Source organism: Protomyctophum parallelum, assembly GCF_964188405.1.
Source record: "Protomyctophum parallelum genome assembly, chromosome: 6".
Taxonomy (NCBI): domain Eukaryota; kingdom Metazoa; phylum Chordata; class Actinopteri; order Myctophiformes; family Myctophidae; genus Protomyctophum; species Protomyctophum parallelum.
In genome coordinates, this window is record NC_139701.1 from 11031431 (window position 1) to 11050929 (window position 19499).

Consider the following 19499-nt stretch of genomic DNA (forward strand, 5'->3'; position numbering starts at 1 on the left):
ACCAGCCAGTATTAGAGAAATTATCAGATTTTATTGGGCTCATTACCTCTGTCACCAATCCCCGTATTGTGGTTAGGCTCTGAGCATGAGTTTGAATTTGAGCCCATTGCAATATTTAACCCCAAAAGTAGTCATTGTCCCACTGAAATTAAAAACCACAAATATCCAGTTCCCTCAACTTTCCATGGTCCTGAAAACAGCCACATACCAGTCTATACTGAGAGAAAAGCTTCATTTTATTTATTTAAAGTAACTCAAACAGTGTGTGCCATGGGATAAGGTCAATGATTTTAGACCAACCACAGCAATTGAAGATTGTGAATCACAGTTTGTCTGATACAGTCTCTCTTACAAACTTTCTCTCTTACACACTCACACACAATGAGAGCATAATGTCAACAACTTGGAGACCTTTGGGACACAAATCTTTTTTTTTAAGCAAAAGACTGAATAAATTATGAAAGGAACGGTACTGCATATAACTGGAAAAAAAAAGAAAGAAAGAAAAGTCATGTAGGGGGATAAAAAAGTGCAAGAATAAACAAATAGTTTTCTCTTGATCAACTGTCCATCCCCAAACAGACAATATGAGTTATGAGGCGACAATGACCAAGCTGGGCATTTGGGCAGAGGTGACAGAACAGAAGGGCATCTTTAAAATCGAGGGTCATAGATGTACATGTCACAGCTGAAGGTTTGATTGAACACAAAAACAAGGTGAAAAAACAAGCAGCACTCTCTCTCTCTCTCTCACACACAAAATCAACGGTGAAAAAACAAGCAGCACACTCTCACACTCACACACACAAAATTATAAAATTATTATTTCTGAGGTGGACACAGACACAAAGACAAATGTAAACCCTTCTCTTAAGAATCTAAAACAAAAAGAGCGAACAAGAGCAAATTAGAACAAAACAATAAAAAACAGACCTGCCCCCTCCACCCCTTCTTCCCCACACCTGAATAAAAGGTTGCCATATGGAAGGCCAAAGTCCATAGGTTTTTTTTTTTTTCCTTCTGTTTGTTTGTTTTTAACTAGGACGAGACATGCACAGCATTCCCTCCTGAGCCAACCAGAGAGAACTTAGATCCTGTCCTCTACAACTCAATTTTCTGTGCAAGTTTCTGTGCAAGCTCCTGGGCCTCTTTATCTGTTGGAGCATATTCTTCGGTCTCCTCCTCTTCCTCCTCCTCTTCGTCCTCCTCGCCGTCGTCCTCCTCCTCCTCCTCTTCTTCATCAGCACCATCACCACCGTCCGTCTCTTTCTTGCTCTTCTCCTCCTCTTCCCTCACTCTCCTGTCTATATCCTCCTGCTCCTCTTTCATCTTCTTCTCTGGTCCCTGGTGAAAAATAAGAGAGAAAGTTTTACTCGTACAATACACCATGTTACCACTTTCTAAAAGCTGAGGCCGAGGAGTGGTCTCTTCAAACATATTTGTTCTTTTAGCTACCTTGGTAACTCCCCAAGTCTGCTTCCCAACCTCCTCTGCTTCTTTGACATCGTCAGTGATGAGGAAGTTGTCAAAGATGGTTCCAGACTTCACCTGGACAGAGCAATACGCATGATACAATCTTACTCATGAGTTTTAATCATCTGTAACCGTAGATTAATCGTACATTAACATAAGACAACAGTTATCCTACAAGTTATGGCCATATAATGCAATTATAACAATTCAGGTCTAGGAATGTTCCTCTGTACCTGCCACAGGTCCAAGCCCAGAACTCCAATGTTGTCAAACTTGTACATGGCGGCGTCAGCAGAGTACTCTGGGTTGTCGATCTCAGGGTGGACCCAGGCTCCCTTGTAAGCAGGGTTGTCTATCTGCATGGGTTTCCACTCGCCCTGAAAGGAGACAAGGATATGGTGTTAATAGGGATGCGTCAATGCTGGTAGTAGTGATAGCTCCCGTTTACTCACCATTATGAATCCAGAGCTGAATGACCAATAGAGATATAATTGTGTGGCTTACATTGTAAATGTATTAAGTGCTGGTAACGCATTTTAACCACATTCTGCGAAGGTCGTAATAGGCGAACATTCAGAAGAAAATAGGAGCTCCACAAGGCTTGTAGTATATAAGGTTTAAGTGGTTAAAGAATGGCAAAGAATAAGGCGCGATTCATACTCTTATTTTAGAGCCGAATAAAAGTCGGCTCGGCTCTGTAGAGCCTACAATGTGACGTCATTTGAGGTTGGGGGGGGGGCGGGTACCGTGCTAAAGTCGGCTCTTCGGTGCTACTGAAAATTTCTGACGAGCCGAAATCATTTCGGCACTACAGCGGTAAAATAGGAGTATGAATCGGCCCTTAGCTTACATTAATATTTAATAAACTGTGAGAAATCCCACGCCCACTGACTGTACCTGGTATTCTGGGTTGGTGATCATGGGAGGTTCCCACTCTCCATCCATGTCCTCATCCCAGTCCTCAGGCTTCTTGGCGTCAGGGTCAGGTATGGTCTCTGCCTTGTCCCAGTCCTGTCAGAATACAGACACATCAGTTGTATCATCAATCACATTAAATACTAATTTAATTAGATTCAGTACAAGACAAAGAATGTCTGGGAGATCAGGAAACGTGCACCTCCAACTTTGTATAGGCCACCAAACACAAACACACTGAAATGACAAGCTGGTTTTATTTAAAAATTGTACTAAAAGGACCCTTATAGAAAGTATAATCCAGTGAAAAAAGGGTATGGTAAAGCTGAACAGGAAAATCTCTGTCAAAAATTACAATTTCAATGATCCTTCAATATGCCATTCGGGGCTGCCATTCGTCACACAAAATGGCTCCAGGAAAGGGAAACCGGACACCTACCGTCCTGCCTACTCCACATTTTTAGCTATTATGTAAAGCAGGCTTGCCTTTGCCCATACATAGAACCTGAGCACCTACAAAAGACACAATAGAAACCTACAATGCTTTCATGTATTTAGGCTGGAGATATTTGAACTGAGAACTACTACTTTGGTTTCACAGACATGCATTAAACCTAGTCTACGGTATATTAGCAATATTTAATTTTTACTACTGACAAATTACTAGATGAATCAGTTTAGAAGCCTTAACGGGGCTGCGCACTGTGCGTAATAATTTGGATAGGTTGTGCAAGTTGCTTCAGTTGTGTGCAACAAACTATGAAAAACAAATGACCTATATACTGCATGTGTGACAGCTAGTGAGTGGTCTGTCATTGCTTTGAGTCGCTGTATTGCATGGTATAATGGCAGATTAGCAGAGGTGTTCGCCAGGTTTATTACATACATACGTATGATTGATTGTGATTGAATTGGGTTTTGAGAGTGACTGAGAGTTAAGGAAAAATAAGTTAATATAAAATGAAATTATATGAAATGTTTTGCTGTTGGGGCATTAAGGGCTCCAAGAAGTTTAGTGATAAGGGGTTTAGCGGTGACGAAAATGGAGCCCTAAGTATTCCCATTACTTGCATGATGCCTGGTACAGTTCTTTGTGACACAATTGTCACATCGAAAATGTATAATGGACAATTGGACATGATGAGATTGGTTGACTCTGTCAATTCTGCGAGTTAAATTTGGCGAGGGAAGACTGTCACTTCAGCAAAAGCACTACATTTTGTGACCACACGCGACACACACACACACACACACACACACACACACACACACACACACACACACACACACACGTTTCCACCCGACAGCAACGATATGTACCCGGTACTACATAAATGTACGTATTACTATCAGTGTGCACAGCCTAAAGGTACTGCTATATGGTACCTCAGGCTTGGTGTCTGAAGGGTCGTCAATCTTGCTCCTCTCGTCCCAGTCGCTGGGCTTCTTGGCCTCTGGGTCCTTGATCTTCTTAGGAGGCAGCATGTCCCAGTCCTCCTCCATGCTCCCCGACTCCACCTTCTCATTGTCTATCTTCACCTCATACGTCTGGTCTGGGTTCAGGATCAGCGTGTACAGGTGGGTCATCTCGTCATCCTGGAGATAAAGAACAGGGAGAACAGGGAGAACGAGATTCAAGGACTGTGCACTTGTTTAGCTACAAGTCATGCATAGTTGCATACAGTATATTAAACTACAGTACGCTTTGAAAATGAGTGTAAAGTTAATGTAAATATATGACTTGAAGTCAATTAAACTTGCAACAACACTGGTATTGTCTTTTAAATTGACACAGCTGAAGGTGACAAAGTAAAGATTACGAATTGAAGTATCACAAGCTTTATGCAATCACTACCTTGCATTTGATATCCTTATTGATGAGGTAGTTCTGTCCTTTGTAGTTGAAGATCACATGAACCTTCTTGGTGCTGTAGCCACAGATGTCAGGGCCTGTTGAAACGGATTAAATGGGGTTTTTTATTCATAAAAGTGCAGTAGTCACTACGAAGGACAGCAATTCAATGTAAAATCATAATGAGTGTCCTTCAAACAATTATTCTCCCCATTCACTCACCAAACATGATGTAATATTGTGATTCTCCATTCATTTCCGCCTGGTCAAGGTCAGAGGGGAAGATTTTGACGTAACCACCTCCGCAGTCGATCTTCTGCTCGTGCTTAACAGTAAACTGGATGACAAGGGTCTTACCCTCGTTGCTGAAGGGCTCAAACCGTGCAGACATCGCGTAAAAACGAGCATCCTGACTGGTTTGAAGACCTGTATAAGGAGAATTTAGACAATTTAGAAGTGGAATCTCTAATCCAAAACTCTTCAGGGCTTTTACATGCATTGTGTGAATGTGTCGTGGTGTAGTTTCTTGTTATTATGCTTTTTTAAATGGCTAACTTAAAAAAAAAAAAAAACTTAACTTAAAAACGTAAGCACTAGCCACACACAAGTGTTCCATTACCTGTATTTGCATTGCCAAGCTACAAGCAGGTATTTATTTGTCAATATGCAAATCAAGTCAACTGGGTACTAATGTATTGGTACAACAAAACCACACAAAATAGAAAAGATTTATATTGAGTGTGAGTGTAAATTAATTATTAACATGACCATAAGGGCAGAGTTCAGTATAAAATGTGAGACCTAATTAAGTAGGCTACCTTTATCAGCCTCAGCATCCCCATAGAATTTTCCAGCAGTTAGTTTCCACTCGCCATAGTCTGTCTTGTGCTTGGACACGGCCCACCGACTACTCCATGCATCTGAAACAGGGGATTCATTTTCATGTCAGCTATAGAAATATTTAAATACGGCCTACAAAACCACTTCAAACAGGAGCTAATGCTATGTTATTACTTTGTAATGTGTTATGTAACTATAAACTATAAAAAGTGTAACTATAAAAAAATGTATGATATAATCCCATTCAAACCTGAAAGGTTAGGATCAAAACTATTTTAAGTTAACATACGGTAGATACAGTTAAGTGACAGGGCTTGACTCCTGTTCTCCCTTTCATTTCCAACAGTAGGCTATTTGAGCTTAGCTATACGTGGCCTGATACATACCATATACTAATACAATGCATTACAGTCCGTTATAACAACTCAATATTGTATTTCAATTCCTCTTCAGTTGAAATTGTAAATATAAATGACAAGTAGTACTAATCAAATGAGAGAGAAACCAAAGCAAGCAACCATACTTTTCACCAAGTAATTATCCCAACCAGGACAACATTTTAATGAATACTGCACCTCCATCCAGAAATTGTTCCTTGAAGAATTCAGCGGCTTCAATAGTGACAGCTATCGATGCAAAGACCGCGAGGATTGCCACTCCGACCTTCATGCTCGGACCTTCTCCGGATAACTGTTCGGGTTAAGTGAACAGATTTCTTCTGAAATCTGGTTTTTATCCCCGAAACCAAACGTATGTATAATGTGGAGAATTCTTTCCTCTCTCTCTAGTGCTGCTGCACAGATGGCCGCGGCTCATTGGACGAGAGCCTCGCCAATGAGATGAGACCACGAGTTACTGTTCGGAACCGCTCGGCTTACATCGAGTGCAGATCGGAGGTGGGCGGAACCGTCCCGCGGCGACAAAACACATCTGCTCATTCTGCTGTGTGAGCTGAGGTCAGCTTCTGAAAAAGTAATCGGCCATTCATTTTTCCCATTGAGATTTACAAAAATATTTATATCAATTAGTTAAGCCTATAGAATCAAGCCATTCAGGATCCTGATGAGTAAAACATTTGATTCTGTGAAAACATTAAAATGAAAAAAAAAAAACACTTTTAAACAAAGAGGGTATATTAAATGTATAATAATTAAATGTTAAATTACTCACACACTCTCCTATCCTCCTGGTGGAGACCTGTGCCCAGAAGGTCACTTTAACTTAGGGCCCATTTAACCATATAATGCATTTGGATGGCAAAAATGGCAGATCTGCAAGTTCAGTGTCTTGAATGAGATGTGCTGTGAGTTTGCATGATGTTTGTCAGGCTTGTCACTGATGGACAGTCAGTGACAAACATGTACAAAGTTCATTGGTACGAGGAAACAGTGCAGTTCCATGTTGGTCGCCAGCAGGTTCCCAGCAGTTAGGTGGCACGTCGAGTAGCCTCGGTGCACGTCGAGTATCCTGTGTTATGGCCGCCGGTTCGAATCCGGGTCACGGCATTTAAAAAATATTTGTATTATTGTTACCACGTACGGAATACGGATACAAGACATTGAATCATGATGCAAGTTAGCCACGTAATCTAATTAATATAACGAACGCCCATACCTTGCATTTTATTAGTGTCCAGTGTGTCCACTTTAGCTCAGATTGGATTCTTGGAACCTATACAAAGTCTATATTTATTATTTAGCGTAGAGGTTCCAAACTGTGCAGCTTTTTGTTGTGTTGTTATACTTTGCTATTCTTGTTCTTTGTATGGTGACTATTATTGTCTCCACCAGGCCGAAGGCATGGGGGGAGAGTATGGCCACAGGTTATTCACCTTTTTACTTACTGTTTGGGAGAAAGCCCCGTTTGCCGATTGACCTAATCTTTGGGCTAAGTGAAGAAGAGGAAGGGAAGTCATATCAAGAATATGCACAGAAATGGCAGCTGGGAAATTACGCTCCCATTGGGAAGAGCAAATACATGTTGTAGTCTCCAGGAAAGGAGAGGACAGTCCGGTGTATGAAGTGAAACCAGAGCGTGGGCCAGGGAGAAGCAGAATACTCCACCGCAATATGTTAATGTCTTGCAATGCTCTGCCACTAGAGGAATCAGTGCCTGTTTCTGTAAGAAAATAATCGCAGGTTCAACAGAGAAGCTGTCGCAAACAGTTGGAAACGAGAGAGATATCCGAGGACTCTGAGAGCTCTGAGGAGGAGGAAAGCCATTGGGCAAACAGGCTCAGACACTCTCAGCACAGACAACCTGTTGTCACTCCTGAAACTAGAATGAATGAAAAACTTTATTCTGAACATAACAAGTCAAAGAATTAACAGAAGTACAATATAGAAAAAATAATAATAATATTCCCAAAGTATAAACAACAAGAGAAAATAATAATAATAATAATAATAATAAACAAGCCACACTGGCCGCGTAAGTATAATTGTTTTTTTTTTCTCTTCTTTTTTATTTTATTTTTTATTTTTTAACTAAAGAACACAATTCTCACTCAATCCTGGGGTGGAGGAGTTCACATTCACAATGGAGAATCTGGTGCAGGAGCCCGTGGAAGAGGAAAGGGCAACGGAGACAGGGACAGCGGAACTGGAAGACGACAGCAGTAATCAGGGACCAGCTCAGCCTGAAATGCAACGGCTGACAGGGACAGTAGAACTGGAAGGTGACAGCTGTAACCAGGAACCAGCTCAGCCTGAAACACAACAACGGAGATCTCAAAGAGAGCGTCGGCCCAAAGAGACACTGACCTATGATACGTTAGGTCAACCTACTCACCGTGTTGTAGAACGTGCCCAATTGCAATCATTGTTTCAAGTGTGGCAGTGACTGTTAGGGTTAAAATGGTAACTCCACTTTAACTATTCTTCCTGGATTAGTGAGAAACCTCCATCAACCAAGACACCCAAAAGTATTCAACCAAAAGTATTTCTCTCTGGGAAAAGCAGAGAGGAAGAGACTCTGAAAGAAGTTGACACAGGAAACCGTGTAAAGCAATCAGATCTTTAGTAAAGTCTTCGGTTCAAAATGTGGTTACAAGAAATGTCAAGCCAGTAGGAGAGAGAATTCTCCGTACTGTAAGTGTTCAGAACCCCGTTACATCATTTTGCACATACATTTATACTGGCAATCATATCATAGATACAGAATTCAGTTGTCACATTGCAATAGGTCGATAGGTGGTAATCAGAGTACAGTGTCATGAGCGTCCGATGGTCTGAATCCTCTTTTTGACTTAATCACGTCCGTGATTAGGATTTCTGTTGTTTGACTCTTTATCTCAGGGGGTGAGAGGGGGTTTATATCCTCATCTTTAGAGCAAAGTTGTTTGTCAGGTCATGCGTCACATTTTTCCATCTGGAGTGGATGAGAGCTGATAATAGGATTAATATCATGCAAATATGGATATAACATCACTGGGTGACAGGGCAGTCCTGTACACCCAATACAAGGTCATTTTTAAAATAGTAATAAGATGTGAACAAATACCAAAGAAAATATCCATCAGTGACACCCATTTTGCCTTGGGATGTAGAGTAGGGAATGCACAGAGAGGGTCGGGAAACGGGCGGAGGTTGTGACTGAGGGGCGGGCCATAACCTTAACAAAACCAATGTCCCAGATAAATACAGTAGTGCAGCAAATTTCATCAACAGGAAAACCTGAGAGAAATCCAAACAAGACAGCTCCCATGTCGTTCAATCCCTTCACCAAGCGAAGAAATGTTGCACACAAGTGCCTTGTGTGGTGTTCAATGAATAAAATGAAAACTCAAGCGCTGTGGGATACAGGAGCACAAGTGTCCATAATGAGTGAGGAATGGAAACAAACAAACTTACCTGATGTCGGGGTGAAGCCAATCAGTGAACTGCTAAGTGCAGATGAACTACTTAATTTGAGAGCCGCAAATGGCTCAGAAATACCATTCCAAGGGTGGGTTGAGGTTAAACTCAGCTTGTTTGATCCAAAGACCAAAACAGCAGGGTCAACTGAACTACTGGTACCCATGCTAGTGAGCAAAGCCTTGGTGGAGAGGCCCATCATTGGTTTCAATGCGATTGAGGAAATATTCAACAATGATAATGGCACCCAGTCCCATGGAGACAATGTGGCCATGCTGAGGAATGCATTGAGGATGGGGGCAGGCAAGGCAGAGACATTACTAAACCTAATCCAAAATACAGCTGATGAAAGTGATACTTTCCTTGTGAAGACTGGATGGAATACCACGGTTGTCCCGAGTGGACAGTTAAAGCGGATCAGCTGCGCTGTCACAAAATACTTCACAGTGCCCACTGAAATGTTATTTGAGCCAGATGAAAGGCTGTCATGGGACGAAGGGTTGAAAGTAAACTGTCAGTTTGTGCATGTCCCACGTTCAGCACGCAGAGTAAATATTTATGTGAGAAACAGTGCTAAACATGATATCTCCCTACCCAGTAAAACTGTCATAGGCAGTGTACAAAGAGTGACAGACCATTATCCAGTCCACCCAGAGGAAAATCCCCTGCTGATTCCTGCACCTGAACTGCCCACTGATGAAAATCAAGCCCAATGCACAGGTATTGACCCACCAGTGAAACTGGACCACCTGACAACAGAACAACAGACAATTCACGTACGCTCACACCTGCTGAAAAGAACTACAGGTTACATTCAGGAAAGCTTGAGTTCTTAGCTTTGAAGTGGGCAGTTACAGACAGATTTAGAGACTACCCATTTTATGCCCCAGCAGTGACAATTTACAGTGACAACAATCCCCTCACTTATGTCCTGACATCAGCTAAATTAAATGCAAGTGGGCACCGGTGGGTATCTGAACTGGCAGACTATAATATAACCTTGAAATATCGCCCTGGAAGGGTGAACATTGATGCAGACTTCCTGTCTCGCACACCCCGAAACATGGAGGACTACATGGGTGAGTGTGTGGAACAGTGCTCAAGTGTTAGCTGCAGTCATAACCGCAGTCACGACACAAGAGGATGTGAACTGGATCTCAGCCATTACTTGTAATCCAGCTATTCAAGAGATCATAACTACACAGGAACAGTCAGGGATACGAGTGACACGGCAGGAACTGTTACAAGCTCAGCTTCAGGACCCAGTCATATCTACAGTACTGCACATGAAAAATAAATTGGAAAAACCAGACCGACAAACACTGAGTAAAGAATCAACCAAAATGAAATGCCTGCTACGTGAATGGAATAAGCTACTTGTCTCAAAAGAAGGCCTACTGATCCGTAAAACTGTGTCCCGTACTCAAGTGGTGCTTCCAGAAAAGTACAAGGATTTAGTTTACCAACAGTTACATGCTGAGATGGGCCATTTGGGTTCATAGCGGGTTGTGAACTTGGCCAGAGATAGGTTTTATTGGCCCGGAATGCAGAGGGATATTGAGTATTTTGTAACCAAAGTATGTAAGTGCATTAAACAAAAAAAACCTACTGTTCAAAGCAGAGCTCCCATGGGTCACATACATGCTACCGCACCATTTGAAATGGTATCTATAGATTATCTTCATCTTGAAAAAAGCAGGGGAGGGTAATGGGTATGAGTATATTTTAGTGATCATTGACAATTTCACCAAATTTGCACAGGCATATGCAACCAGAAACAAATCAGGCAAGACGGCTGCAGACAAAATCTTTAAAGACTTTTCCCTGAAATTCAATTTTCCCACGAAAATCCACCACAATCAGGGTCGAGAATTTGAGAACCAGCTGTTCAAAAGACTACAGAAATATACAGGAATGACTAATTCAAAAACGACCCCCTACCACCCACAAGGAAATCCTACCGAGAGAATGAATCGCACCTTGTTGTCCATGCTGAGGACCTTGGACGAAGACAAAAAGCCCAACTGGAGTGAGTATCTGAATAAAGTAATCCATGCTTATAACTGCACAACGAGTGAGGCCACAGGTTATTCACCTTTTTACTTACTGTTTGGGAGAAAGCCCCGTTTGCCGATTGACCTAATCTTTGGGCTAAGTGAAGAAGAGGAAGGGAAGTCATATCAAGAATATGCACAGAAATGGCAGCAGCAAATGAAGGAAGCATATGATATTGCATCTAGGACAATCACAAACACTACAGCCAGAGGAAAAAGGTACTATGATCAAAGGAGACAGAGATCAGTCCTTACAGCAGGAGACAGGGTTCTTGTAAGAAACATGTCTGAGCGGGGAGGACCTGGGAAATTACGCTCCCATTGGGAAGAGCAAATACATGTTGTAGTCTCCAGGAAAGGAGAGGACAGTCCGGTGTATGAAGTGAAACCAGAGTGTGGGCCAGGGAGAAGCAGAATACTCCACCGCAATATGTTAATGTCTTGCGGAACTGGAAGACGACAGCAGTAATCAGGGACCAGCTCAGCCTGAAATGCAACGGCTGACAGGGACAGTAGAACTGGAAGGTGACAGCTGTAACCAGGAACCAGCTCAGCCTGAAACACAACAACGGAGATCTCAAAGAGAGCGTCGGCCCAAAGAGACACTGACCTATGATACGTTAGGTCAACCTACTCACCGTGTTGTAGAACTGCACAATAATCCAGTGTATGTAGATGCACCAAGGCTAGCCAGTGGACAATATGGAGTACCCTGGACAGTCCCATACTGGTGGGGTCCTCAGATGATACACCCCATATCGGTGCCTGTTGGATATTATTGAAATCCACTTACGGTGTGTGACCGGCAAAGGACTGTCTTATTACACATGCACACACAGCCTACATGGCTTCGGAGAGACTGTTACATGCACAGTGCAATCAGACATACGGACTAATATGAGGCTCGCATAGCCTTTCGAACTGATCTCTGCATACAGTTGTATATGGAATAATGAGAACAATAAAGTGTGGCACTGTGATGTGAATAGAAAGGAAAGAAAAAAAGAGATGAAACAAAAGATAACTTGTTACTCACCTGTTATTGCAATGGTTTGATACTATTTTGAAGCAATGGGAAGGGCTGTGATACTTGCCTAGTGATAAAAATATTTGACGGTTGAAACTGTAATTGAGTATTGTTGATTGTGATTGACAATTTGACATGGACATGGAAATTGAAAAAAGGAAATGACAACAGAATGTATATTGCTTTATTGCTTTAGAATGCACATAGTCACTGACTTAAGATCATTTGGCAGCTCTTTTGCAGAGAATGCATGTTGTGGATTGTTGTTGTGGACAACATTTATTTTGCAGGGGAGAATGTAGTACCTACAAGGATTGTGTTTACCTGTGTATCATACCTGTTTAAGTCACATAGGTGTTTACATCCATAGTTTCCACCACCTGCCAATAGGTGGCAGTGTTAGTTCACAGCTAGTGGAATGCCTCATGTGGGGTCACACAGGGCGGAAAGAGATAGAGTTGAGGGGGAACCACGGCTCCGTCTTTTGAGCTAATTTAGAACTTCCTGTCTGAGAGCTAGCTAATTTAAGACATCCGGTTGCCTTCAGAATAAAATAAGGTTATTTAATTAATAATTATTACATTACATTATTAGTATTATTATTACATTACAGTTATTGTAAAGACACACATTATGTTTCTGTGTAAAAATAAGTAATTAAATAACATCAAAAAGTTATCTAAATGGATAAATGCTATTCACTGGAGTGAATATTCTATTATATTCTAAAAACGACTTATAAATCCTAAAGCCTTGTCTATACTTCACTGTGCAACGGTCCTATGCTGGACAATAGCAGATATGCAAACTCACAGCACATCTCATTCAAGACACTGAACTTGCAGATCTGCCATTTTTTAACACACTATAAAGTTAACCATTTATCATGCTGCTCTACGTGGCACTGCATTCTGTGACATTAAACCAAATGGCATTTTCCACTCTATGACACTACTGTTCTACATTTTTGTCTAATAAAATAGGCTATTAATTGAATCAATCAAACTGCATTAACTAACAGAGATACTACTAACCAAGCTATCCATGTCAACATGCTCTATAGGAGTCTCAATAACAGGTATAAGTAACGTTTAATGTTTAGTAATTTTAATGTAGCAGAAGAGGCCATTCATTGAACAGAGTTTTGCACAATTTTAACATCCCAGATCGATTGAAATATGAATCTACTGTGCTGTGCTACACCATGATATATTAAGAGTACAATAACATTCCATTGTGAATAAAAACGTATTAACCACAGTGTAATGCTAAAGGTTTCATCACAGGGCTGTCTGCTTCATGTAATATCATTAAAAGTGTTGTTGGTGACAGTTATATGAGTTGGAAGCATTAAGACCCATTTTAACCCTCAATGGCTTCCTTTCTGACAAATAACGTTATTGTAAAAAAAAAAAAAAGATTCACGCGTTCATATGTAGCTATTTTGCATTAGAAGCGGATGGGACCAAGGGACCCGGATGTAACGTAGGGGCAATATGACTACAATATGACTACAATGATTCGCGGTTAAATCTCGCGGGCGTGGCCTCACACCGGAAGGAAGTGCCGCCGCCCTCAAATACGGAAGAGACGCGTGGAGGTAGGTTTGGTCAGTGTTTGTTTGGAAGTGCCACGTCACCATCGGTCTTCGGAGCAAGTAAGTGATAAATGTTATTTAATACTTAACGCTGTTGTTGTTTGTGTGTTCAAACGTCTATCACTTGAAGTTACTTGTTATGATGTTTATATATGATGTTTGTACGAAACTGTAAAACAGTGTTTCAGTAGCCGAATGTTTAGTGTCGAAGGTTTATAAACAACTATGCCCGGCCTCAATGTTTACTAACCGTCGACAGTACCCACTCGACTACCGAAACACGGCTTTAAAGAGTAGTATTTACATATCTAAACACAACAAGTAACTTAAAAGGTGATAACATGTTTGAGCCACGGACCACCATTTCACATTAATAGACTCTCACAATGGTGGTCAGTGGCTCAAATGGGTCTGAGAGACTAGATGGCCTCAAATGTTGGTCCGTGGCTCAAACGCTGAATAAATAATCGACTAGAGGTGAGAAGAGTATTGTCTGGTAGGTAAAAGGACAAACATTCTGTGAAAATTGGCACGAAGCAACAAACATTCTTTGAAATTGGTGGGAAACGATCCCGGGCACTCATGTTAACAAAGCTCAGTCACTAACCACTATCGCTATGCTACAATCAGCATTATAAAATCCAAGGATCAAAAGTAGCAATCTTCTACATTCTCTAATTGTGTAGTTTTTTGGAAATTAAGCAGATGCTTAACAACAATTGAACTATTGAGAGTGTAAAGATCTACTATTGGGGTCAATTTGGTTACCTAAATTAAATTGCTCTGTATTGTGACAGTAATCATTGCTATAGAGTGTGTGTTCAGTAACAGTGTTAAATAGCTCTATAGTGTGACAGTAATCATTGCTATAGTGTGTGTTCAGTAACAGTGTTAAATAGCTCTATAGTGTGACAGTAATCATTGCTATAGTGTGTGTTCAGTAACAGTGTTAAATAGCTCTATAGTGTGACAGTAATCATTGCTATAGTGTGTGTTCAGTAACAGTGTTAAATAGCTCTATAGTGTGACAGTAATCATTGCTATAGTGTGTGTTCAGTAACAGTGTTAAATAGCTCTATAGTGTGACAGTAATCATTGCTATAGTGTGTGTTCAGTAACAGTGTTAAATAGCTCTATATTGTGACAAAATCATTGCTATAGTGTTTGTTCAGTAACAGAGGTCTCCCGGTCTCTCCAGTTTTTTGTTAAACACAGTCCCATAGTAACGGTACCTCTCATTCAGTCCCATTCACTCCCATTCACTTTTATTCACTCCCATTCAGTCACATAGTAACAGTACACCCCATTCAGTCCCATTCACTCTCATCGTATCAGTCCCATAGTAACAGTACCTCCCATTCACTCCCATTCACTCAAATAGTATCAGTCCCATAGTAACAATACCTCCCATTCACTCCCATCCACTCCCATGCACTCCCATAGTATCAGTCCCATAGTAACAGTACCTCCCTTTCACTCCCATTCACTCCCATAGTATCAGTAACTCCCATTATCTTGCAACACAGCAGCCAAGTATATGCAGAACACATATACACGCATTTGACACAAACAACAAGACAATTTACATACATAAAGACATGAAGACAAGAGCAATATCCACCGCTTAGATTATCCTGTGGCTACTACAACTCCTGATTAAACCCTTTTCTATTTATTAAAGAGCTGGAGAGACAGGAATATTCCTGTTACTGAACACACACTATAGCAATTATTACTGTCACAATAACTTTGTACTTTTGCTACTGATGTTTGTGTGCAACATTTGAGCTGGTGTCAAGTCACCTTAATTCAAGTGATAGATTATATACAGGGGCATGCCATATGGTCTACCTGCACAGCCTTTGTGATTACTGGTAGATCACGATGTACCTTTTGGGCACCCCTGCAATACAGGATTCCTGTCCAGAATTGTTTTTTATTAAATATAGAGGGTTTAAGTGTAGGGTTTGTCATGTTGGTGTTCTCTATAACTTTTCGTCCTGGGCATGACGTTAAACTGTCCAGTGTAACTCCAAGTTACATGGGGTGGGTATGGTTTGAGAGTTTGTGATGCTCAGTTCTTTTTTTGCGTCTCGGTTCCTCAGGTGGAAGCTGCATAGTTGGGTTTTTGATGGGTTGGGTTTCAAGTGGCTGGTCGTTTGTTTAGATATTGAAAAGGAGGGGGGCGAGCGCGCTACCTTGTGGGAGGCCGTTCTTTTCGGCTTTCCATTTACTCCTCTGGTCATTTAACTGAACATAGAAGCGCCTGTTGTTGAGGAGGCTTTTCCTGACCATTGTGCGGTGTTGGACAGTGTCGTAGGCAGCAGAGAGATCTCTGAATGCTGCTCCAGTTATTTGTTTCCCCTCAAACCCATCCTCAATGTGTTGGGTGAGGTTGAGCTCTGTCCAGCACAGGAGCGGCTGGGACAGAAACCAGCTTGGTCTTTAGTCAGCTTGGTATCTATGAGTGGCAACAAGGCGTTGGAGTAGCAGCTTCTCATATAGCCTTGTAGGTGATGCAGAGGGAAATGGGTCGGTAGCTCTTTGTGGATAATGGGTCTATGCCAGGTTTAGGGATTGCAACCACGTTGGCCTTTTCCCAGACAGAAGGGATGGTTTTCTGTGCTATGCATGTGTTCAGCATCCCCACAAGCCAGGTCTTTGCGTTGGGTCCCAGGTGCTGTAACATTTCTGCCAGTAGGTCATCAATCCCTGCTGCTTTTCCGGGTTTCAACTTTCCCATTGCAGTTTCAAGTTCTTCTAGGTCGAAGGGTTTGGTTTGAGGGCTGGCTGATTGTGGTTGGTCTGATACCACTGTGCGATGGTATTCTCCTGTGGGTCGGTGGCGGTCTTGGTCACAACTGGTGGCCAACAGTTGTAACCAACACCGCCACCGACCCACATAGAATACCATCGCACAGTGGTATCAGACCAACCACAATCAGCCAGCCCTCAAACCAAACCCTTCGACTTAGAAGAACGTGAAACTGCAATGGGAAAGTTGAAACCCGGAAAAGCAGCAGGGATTGATGGCATACTGGCAGAAATGATACAGCACCTGGGACCTATCGCAAGGACCTGGCTTGTGGGGATGCTGAACACATGCATAGCACAGAAAACCATCCCTTCTGTTTGGAAAAAGGCTGGAGTAGTTGCAATCCCTAAACCTGGCAAAGACCCATTATCCCTGAAGAGCTACCGACCCATTTCCCTCCTCTGCATCACCTACAAGCTCTATGAGAGGCACTACAATTTCTGAACAGACTATATTTACATCAATATGTCTGGGTCCCCACCTACTCACTCAGGGTTGACGTGTCACACCTGCAGTGATGGGAGGGGCACCAAAATGTGGTATTTTGATTGTTTAATGGGGGCACTCCCTTAGTATAAAAGTGTATGTTTTGTGTACACATGACCTGATGAAGATCAAATGGATCGAAACGCTGTCAGTATTTCAACAAAGAACGTCTTTCTTATACCTGTGGTGTGCGGGCTCCATCCAATACCTACACCAGTTGTGATGCAACAGAGTTTGCTGTGACCGTTGTGAATTATGGGTGGTGTGGTTTTTGCCAAGACGGTGGATTGTGGCCCATGCCTTCCTGCTGTTATTTGACATGTTGGTGTTCTCTATATCTTTTCGTCCTGGGCATGACGTTAAACTGTTCCGTTCGAGAGGACCAGCGACCCTCGAATGTAAACGGCCACGAAAGGAAATTATGTGTGTGTGAGGTGTTCTCTATAGGTTGGGTTTCAGGTGGTTGTATTGTAGTAGCTTGACATTTCTTGGAGGGCACTTTCAAGGACAGACTCAATCTTCTGGAAGTCTGCTTGTTGGGTCGTAATGCAGAGGTTGTCGGCGTAGATGAAACGCTGGCATTAGGCATTGGGTAGTGGCTGGTCGTTTGTGTAGATATTGAAAAGGAGGGGGGCGAGCACGCTACCTTGTTGGAGGCCGTTCTTTTGGGCTTTCCATTTACTCCTCTGGTCATTTAACTGAACATAGAAGCGCCTGTTGTTGAGGAGGCTTTTCCTGACCATTGTGTGGTGTTGGACAGTGTCGTAGGCAGCAGAGAGATCTCTGAATGCTGCTCCAGTTATTTGTTTCCCCTCAAACCCATCCTCAATGTGTTGGGTGAGGTTGAGCTCTGTCCAGCACAGGAGCGGCTGGGACGGAAACCAGCTTGGTCTTTAGTCAGCTTGGTATCTATGAGTGGCAACAAGGCGTTGGAGTAGCAGCTTCTCATATAGCCTTGTAGGTGATGCAGAGGGAAATGGGTCGGTAGCTCTTTGTGGATAATGGGTCTATGCCAGGTTTAGGGATTGCAACCACGTTGGCCTTTTCCCAGACAGAAGGGATGGTTTTCTGTGCTATGCATGTGTTCAGCATCCCCACAAGCCAGGTCTTTGCGTTGGGTCCCAGGTGCTGTAACATTTCTGCCAGTAGGTCATCAATCCCTGCTGCTTTTCCGGGTTTCAACTTTCCCATTGCAGTTTCAAGTTCTTCTAGGTCGAAGGGTTTGGTTTGAGGGCTGGCTGATTGTGGTTGGTCTGATACCACTGTGCGATGGTATTCTCCTGTGGGTCGGTGGCGGTCTTGGTCACAACTGGTGGCCAACAGTTGTAACCAACACCGCCACCGACCCACATAGAATACCATCGCACAGTGGTATCAGACCAACCACAATCAGCCAGCCCTCAAACCAAACCCTTCGACTTAGAAGAACGTGAAACTGCAATGGGAAAGTTGAAACCCGGAAAAGCAGCAGGGATTGATGGCATACTGGCAGAAATGATACAGCACCTGGGACCTATCGCAAGGACCTGGCTTGTGGGGATGCTGAACACATGCATAGCACAGAAAACCATCCCTTCTGTTTGGAAAAAGGCTGGAGTAGTTGCAATCCCTAAACCTGGCAAAGACCCATTATCCCCGAAGAGCTACCGACCCATTTCCCTCCTCTGCATCACCTACAAGCTCTATGAGAGGCACTACAATTTCTGAACAGACTATATTTACATCAATATGTCTGGGTCCCCACCTACTCACTCAGGGTTGACGTGTCACACCTGCAGTGATGGGAGGGGCACCAAAATGTGGTATTTTGATTGTTTAATGGGGGCACTCCCTTAGTATAAAAGTGTATGTTTTGTGTACACATGACCTGATGAAGATCAAATGGATCGAAACGCTGTCAGTATTTCAACAAAGAACGTCTTTCTTATACCTGTGGTGTGCGGGCTCCATCCAATACCTACACCAGTTGTGATGCAACAGAGTTTGCTGTGACCGTTGTGAATTATGGGTGGTGTGGTTTTTGCCAAGACGGTGGATTGTGGCCCATGCCTTCCTGCTGTTATTTGACATGTTGGTGTTCTCTATATCTTTTCGTCCTGGGCATGACGTTAAACTGTTCCGTTCGAGAGGACCAGCGACCCTCGAATGTAAACGGCCACGAAAGGAAATTATGTGTGTGTGAGGTGTTCTCTATAGGTTGGGTTTCAGGTGGTTGTATTGTAGTAGCTTGACATTTCTTGGAGGGCACTTTCAAGGACAGACTCAATCTTCTGGAAGTCTGCTTGTTGGGTCGTAATGCAGAGGTTGTCGGCGTAGATGAAACGCTGGCATTAGGCATTGGGTAGTGGCTGGTCGTTTGTGTAGATATTGAAAAGGAGGGGGGCGAGCACGCTACCTTGTTGGAGGCCGTTCTTTTGGGCTTTCCATTTACTCCTCTGGTCATTTAACTGAACATAGAAGCGCCTGTTGTTGAGGAGGCTTTTCCTGACCATTGTGCGGTGTTGGACAGTGTCGTAGGCAGCAGAGAGATCTCTGAATGCTGCTCCAGTTATTTGTTTCCCCTCAAACCCATCCTCAATGTGTTGG

The 19499-nt window shown here is 42.6% G+C and overlaps 1 protein-coding gene across 2 annotated transcripts in view; it reads right to left on the reverse strand.

Moving 5' to 3' along the window:
- Positions 1-215: 215 nt before the first annotated feature.
- LOC310860644 (calreticulin-like) overlaps positions 216-19499 on the reverse strand; it is a 70376-nt gene continuing 51092 nt past the window's right edge. Inside the window, exons 2-10 of one of the 2 annotated variants that reach the window (XM_083767707.1) lie at positions 5656-5815; positions 5059-5160; positions 4463-4666; positions 4244-4338; positions 3775-3984; positions 2371-2484; positions 1707-1850; positions 1456-1548; positions 216-1344 (exon numbers count right to left, since the gene is read on the reverse strand). In XM_083767707.1, coding sequence (XP_083623833.1) covers positions 1102-1344; positions 1456-1548; positions 1707-1850; positions 2371-2484; positions 3775-3984; positions 4244-4338; positions 4463-4666; positions 5059-5160; positions 5656-5749 — 1299 coding nt within the window. In that variant the 5' untranslated portion in view covers positions 5750-5815 and the 3' untranslated portion in view covers positions 216-1101. Of the gene's footprint in view, positions 1345-1455; positions 1549-1706; positions 1851-2370; positions 2485-3774; positions 3985-4243; positions 4339-4462; positions 4667-5058; positions 5161-5655; positions 5883-19499 lie in introns of those variants that run through there. The other variant, XM_083767706.1, reaches the window with a different exon arrangement.